General features: G+C 33.7%; 1 protein-coding gene across 1 annotated transcript in view; it reads left to right on the top strand.

The window, feature by feature from the left end:
* LOC142350481 (uncharacterized) overlaps positions 1-6,070 on the top strand; it is a 111,517-nt gene extending 105,447 nt beyond the window's left edge. The window contains exons 20-22 of the mRNA XM_075402332.1: positions 883-1,052; positions 5,539-5,560; positions 5,987-6,070. Coding sequence (XP_075258447.1) covers positions 883-1,052; positions 5,539-5,560; positions 5,987-6,006 — 212 coding nt within the window. The 3' untranslated portion in view covers positions 6,007-6,070. The remainder of the gene's footprint in view (positions 1-882; positions 1,053-5,538; positions 5,561-5,986) is intronic.
* The last annotated feature ends 869 nt before the right edge of the window (positions 6,071-6,939 follow it).

The raw sequence follows: 6,939 nt of genomic DNA on the forward strand, positions 1-6,939 counted from the left end.
ACCGACTGATGACAATCCGAATTAGTTTTGGGTTGTAACGGTCCAAGATTGGCAACTAGTCCTGCTAATGTTGATTGTCCATTAGGCAAATTTAATTTTTGGAATGGCACTGATATAGATATTTTGTTTGTTAAAAAATCAAAATTAAATGCTGCGTTTTTGATAATCAAAGAATAAAATTAGCAAAAAACGGCAAAGTTTAATTTACAGAGCACTCTCAACGGAAGTTGAATTGAAATTAGCCCCTTTTTCAGTCTACAAGGATTGTTTTAGTGTTGTTTGGGTGTGCACTTCCTGCAAATTTAATCAGAGTGCACTAAATAAAATTATTTCGTGCTGTTTTTGGTGAATAAGTCTGAATTTTGTGAAATTTTTAGCCGGAATATGTGACAAAAAAAATTCAATGAAAATAGCCGACAATGTATTTTGTCTTTAAACTTAAAAACAACAACATTTTCATGAAAAATTTTATTAAATTTTATCGAAATTGGCGAAATTTTAGTCAAAAATTCCGAAAAAAAGGGTGAAGGAAATCAACGGAGTTCACTCTATTTTCTCGAAAGTTTAAACCTCGATATCTCCCTGTCAAAAACGGAAATCAAAAAAATCTTTTTAATTCCATATTCTACGCTGGACAAGCTTTCTAATGATACTAGTCTCAACTCTCTTCGATGAATATATCGATCGGCCAAAATTGACTGAACAAAAAAAACCAGTTGAGTATATAGTTCCTCCCCCCTCAAGAGGGGTCGGAACAAAAATATTTATTAGCTTACGCCGCTGCTTAGCGGGAAAAAATGTCTCGAAAAACTTTCTTGCCTATAGTTTAATAATATAGTACAGTCTAAATATTTCAAGAGTTGTGTCTTCATATATTTTCAGTACAATCCAGAATTCCGATATCAGAACGAGGTCATTGTATCAAAGTTCTCGTGGAGAGATTTGGAACTTCTCTATTGGGATATGCGGCCTATAAAGACAACAATGGGTTCAGTTGGTGCATTCCATTCCAATATTCCGACACTGTCGAGTTTATTGACGCAACTCAGACGGTTAGTGGAAGAGATTAAAAAAACGGGTCCTATTTTGTCCCGCCTCCTCTTAGTGGGCATATAAATTTTACGCCCCAAGATGCAAGTGCTATTTTGTACATAGTTATGTCTTATATAACATCGCAGAAGTGGGTTTCGAGTCGGGGGTATAAAAACACATGGGGGTCATAAAAAAGACTTGAGGGGCAGACTAAAATAGATCCTAATGCGATGAAAAGAAGCAATGAGAAGAAAAATCTTTGTCATTGATTTTAACTGTAGATGCTCTATTGAAAGGCAACAATAAATATCTCGATCATTTCAACATATTTAAATTTCAATTAAAACAAGTTTTGACTGTTTCATCAAAGTTCAAATGGCAGCAAAAATTTAAATGATGAAATGTATATTTCAGCGGAACCTCCTTTTTCAGGTAACCACATCTGGATCAATTAAGGTAAAAAATTACCTGTACTACAGTTCAGGTGCCTTTCGGGTATCTGTACTCCTAAATTTTAACTGAACCGGCTATTAACAGAACAGAGCTCAAGCAAATTTACCTGAACTTTTAAAGTGCACCCTTGTGAATAAAAATGTGTTTCCAGGAACAATTTTTTTCTTTGAAAATTGACAGAATAGAAGCCGAATACTGTTCATCCAACATCAACACAACATTGTAAAAATCTTTAAAAAACACACTTTTAGGTACGATTATATGAAGCGCTTATTACAATATTAAACTTAAACTGGGCTCATAAAATATTATCTCTTTTCTGAAAATTTTTGGTTGAGAATATTAGTTACAGTAGTCATCCAACCAATATTCACTATGATATATCGCCAATTTTTCTTCAAGTATATAAACGCTCAAATTTTTGCTGGTCCGAATCCACATTCCTTCTTTTTCGTCTGAAAAAATGCACTTCGGCCATTTATTACAGCTTATCAGAAAAGACTGACAGCTTTCTCTACTCAGTTCAACGTATTCTTGAAATTCAATCAATTCAAAATTTGAGCACTATTTTTTTGAAATTAGAAGTTTTTTCGTGGTAGAAAGTGTCATGATTTTATAGGGAGTACTAAGAATCAGACAGATTTGCCGATTAATGCAGATTTATGCTGGTTTACTTTTGTAAACTCTGGTTTTAAGTTGGAGTTGTTTTGCGCAGAATATGTTCAGAGTAGTAATGAATTTTGTCTCATTTATGTCTCATGTACACGAGGCGGAGTTATTTTGATCTAAATTACGTTCCGAGTGAATTAAATAAGGATCAGTTGTCTTATTGGAATCTTCTCGTTTTTAGAGAAAAATTGAGAAAAATTCAAAAGCAGTACGTCAGAGTGTTTATTGTCAAGCATCAAATTTTCATTTAAAAATAGCTCCTAAAACACAGCTAACCGTTCAATTACATTGCTCATACGCATAAATCGTTATTTTTTCAACTAAAACGGTGAATAATTTTGAGGAAAAAATTACTAATTTTTTGTTCAATTTATTGTATTCTTCATTGGACTTACTATTATTTGTGGCCCATGTATTTTTAATGAGGAACGTAAACGAACCAAGTACTTACGGTCGAGCAAAAGTCTTCCACATAGACGCACCAAACTCTGCCACTTACACGAGCCACTTATTGCCCCACAGAAAAACTGTACACCCTCCTCCAACCTGGCGATTTGGATCCCTTCCCATCCAGATCTCCCACAACCCCAGCTGGCTACTATCCGAGCCAACCACTCGACGGTCAGTTGAGAGCAATTCGCCTGATGTTGGTCGGTTACATTTGATCCTTAAGTTGAGTTTTAGCTAAACTAATGACAAGTAGATTAGCTTCTTTTTAGTTGTTTTTTTAGCAAAAGGATCATAATTTAATTTTATGGGAGAGGCGTCTGCTGTTGAATTCTCTTGTACTGATGTTCTTCACTTGCAAATACTTTTATTGGAAGAATCTAGCCACTAACAATGATTTAATTAATTTGATGGAACATAAAATTGGCAATGAAATAAGAGTGCAACGAGATATCGGAATAATTGTTTCCAAAAAATTGGAATCTGTTTTGGTTTCACACGTGCTTGAGTGACAAAAATTATTCTTTAAAGCAGTAAGCGCTATGAAACTCACCTCATCAAAAGAAAAGGATAAACTGTTAACTAGTTTCAATTCTTAATAATCTATTTGTTCTGTTAGTTATAATTACCGCACACACAGATTCTGGGGATCCGCTCGTGAAGTACTAATAAAGTTTAAGAAAATGAGGCCTCAAAATTATCTGAGGTGAAAATTTTTTGTAACAAACATAATACCTGAAGAGTGAGTTTATCCTGTTAGCATTTTTTAATGCTTAAAAACTTACTTTAATCGTATAATTGATTTTGTTTTGGGAACATCGTAAGCTAAACATTAGATATCTTTTCAATTGTTCTTCTTTTCAGAAAAAAGATCGGGGAGAGCTAATCTATGAAGCGGTATAAGCAGATATGTAGCTGAGTGCTACCGGAACTTATCTTCTGTAAACACTGAGATCTTTAAAAAATGGTCTAGGATGACACTTTTTCAAATCTTTTTCATCGTTATAGAATCGGCAACTTATTTTTTTTTCTACAGACGGTTTTTCAACAGTACTATTTCAAACTACTTCCAGTGGTTGCTTACGTAAGCTGACTTTGCGACCGTTCAACATTTATTCATTTTTTTTTTATTTTAGCATGAAAAAGTTGTTCTCTTTTAAATTTTTCTTCGGTCTCTCAAGCGCTTGTAAAATCTAGTGATATCAACTGGAGTAATATCTGGTAGGGCAGAATTTCTACCGTCTATAATCTTCCGAAGCTGATATGTGAACTCATAGAAAATTCACAAATATCACAGACCCTGCATGAAATCATTCGATATTTTCTTTAGTTTTTGCTTTAATTGAAGATCATTTGGTCATTTTAACTGTAGAATACTTACATAGTTTCTAAAATTATCCTCTAGCAGCCCTAAAAATTACAGGATCACAACTCTGATGTTTTATGATTCAATAGAATCAATCGTTCTGATTCACAGTTTTAACCTTTTTTTGATCTTCAGTACGGGTTACGTAAATATAGACGAAGGTGGCGCGATGGCCGAGAGGTAAGGTGTGTGATTGACACGGCAGGCCAATGATCGTTAGTTCGATCCCCTGCCTCCTTTAAGCTGTCTGTGTGAGGATGAGCTCTTACTTAACCATAGCTTCAGGTTGACCATAGCCTGACCAATGTTGGCTGCAAGGATGGTACCACGTGAATGTTTCAGACGTAAAAAAAGTGGGCATAGTCACCAAAAATGAGCATTCATGCTCACTAAATGAACAGTCTGATGAGATGTGGGGAGTAAAAGAAAAAAGACAGCTGAGAACAGACTAATCTTAATGCAGACTCAAAGCCTAATGGTGCTCCGCTGCGATTACGCAGAAACAAATTTACTTATTTATATGGATGACGAAAAATAAAAGAGCAAGATGAAAGTAATATGTTACAGTATCAATCAATGTTATCGAGTAATTTGGTAATAACAAAAAAAGTTTCTTTATTAGCGCAATCTTTTTGTATAAGAAATTATCATCTTTTCCTTTTGAGCCCCTCCCCCACCTTAACCAAGTCAAAAATTGATTGATAGTTCATAAGAAATTTTAAATTTGTAGTATATTTTCGCGAAAAGAATGCAATATAATTATAAAGATATATAACAACTTTGAAAATTTTTGCATTAATTTACAAATACCTACCAATTTTCGCATTACTTTATAAGTATTTTACAATTTTTGAAACCATTTTTAAATCACTTTTAAAAATGAATGTGAAAAAATGTGAACTATTTAAAAATTGTCAAAAATTAGCAAATAAGTTATAACATAAAGCAAAAAATTGCAAACAGTTCCTAGATGTTTATAAGTATAATGCAATTATATAAATTAAAAAAATTTTAGGTAGAACGGTTCCATGAGGTAGAGAACCTTTTGAGTAGAAAACTTTAGAAAACGCTCAAAAGTAATCGATGACAAATTAATAAATTTTGGAAATTTTGTGTTATTTTTTATTTGCATATTATTTGCACACCCATCCCCAAACAGAAAAGATCCGAAATTTATTACTTAAAACCAATTCAACAACTAATAAAAACAGTTTTCTGATTATTAAGGCGTTGTCTCACAAAAAAGAAGAAAAAGAAATGCATCTATTTGAAACCCCACTCTGAACCCCCAATACCCCCCCTAGCCAGCGTAGTAGGCATATAACAACACTTACTTTTCTGTTGAGATCTATTCTGTTTCGCCCCCACCCCATTCCCAGTGTTTTTTACGATACCCAGCTACAAATTATGTTATATAGCACGTTACGGGCAAAACAAAATGGATCCATAAATCGTATATATGGGCATCAAAATCACGAATACTGGCGGTCGGGGGGGGGGCAGAATAGATCCAACAAAGAAACTGTTAAAATTGTTCTCACTAACCCACCAACTATCATTCTTTTTTTCAGGGTGTCGACACGTGCCTTTTTGGTGAGTTATTAGCATCATAATTGTCTTCATTCATAAATGTCTTCCAAAGTTTAAAGTTCACTTCGGCTCTGCTCATGTTTGTTGTCCGAGGTCTGAGCACAAAGCCTATTATAAGATATATTTGGGGTCCAGCCCCCCCCCCCCCCCACCATGGGCTTATAATTTTTACACAACCCCCCAACGTGCTGTGTTACAACAATTTGTGCTAGCATAAAGTACAAATTGGGGGGGGGGGCAAAACCTAATAGATCCGATATTTCTTATCCGAGTCGTTTGTGAATTGGCAAACACAAAGAATATATACATGCATAAACATATGTATATGTATGTATATGCCCTTTGTGTTTGAAAATGAAGAATGAAGCACCTAATTGCATTTCTGCAAATTCAGATATTAACGTTCAATCAAGCTTTGTTATGTTTTAGAATCACAACCATTCTTCTGAGCCACATTTATCACACCATGAATTCGACTGTAATTCTGATGCAACCGTTCCCTAATGTTAATTATTAGGGACGAGAGAATGCTTTGCAAATTCAAAACAGTAAACATTTAACTATAAATTAAATCTTTTTACATATGGTGCACTTCATGCTTGTAAATTGTCACTGTTATTGTTAAATGGCTATGAAAATATATTTATTTGTTTGTTTTGCCGTATGCGTGAGTATTATGAATTTGAAAATATCTTTTTTTGAATTATTATGATTTCCCTTTGTCAAAAACTATTACTCAAGGTTTTAGAAAAATTACGTTTCTAAACAGCCGCGCACCAATATCGTGGCCAGTTTTGGTCTCATCGTAGACTTCTGCTATGAAAAATGTTTCGGATTGTGTTTTCGGTTTGTTTTTTTTTTAGTATTTTTGCAGTTTTTTTGTCCCAATTACAGGCAAGACTAATTTCATTTAAATGTGCAATTAAGAACCGCTCCAAAATATAATCAAATTCGCTACATTGAATAAATATGTTTTTTTTTGAGTAAAACGAATTGTTTTATGGCTCCTACAAAAAATTTCTTTCAAATTTTTAATAAATTCATGATTTTTGCCAGCCTTTGCTGTTGTTTTTGTAGTCTTACGACTGCATATAATAAATCAAATGTCCGAATTGGCGTCAAAGGAGCTATTGAAGAAAATATCTGATGATTTGACTTGCGATATTATGTCTGTCAATAAAATAACTCGATGTGCAACCAAAACTCATCCTTTTTTGATATACTGACTTGTTTTTGATTATTTTTGTTTGAATGGAGAAGCAAAAAGTTTCAGAGCAGTTTTGGTCTAGTCGAGGAATTTAATAGTTCAAAAATTATTCGGATTGTTTTGGCGCGCTGTAATTTTTTTAGATGCTTTTGCTTTTTTTAGGTTAGTAAAAGAA

Source organism: Convolutriloba macropyga, chromosome 12 (genome assembly GCF_964194025.1).
Source record: "Convolutriloba macropyga chromosome 12, txConMacr16.3, whole genome shotgun sequence".
Taxonomy (NCBI): domain Eukaryota; kingdom Metazoa; phylum Xenacoelomorpha; order Acoela; family Convolutidae; genus Convolutriloba; species Convolutriloba macropyga.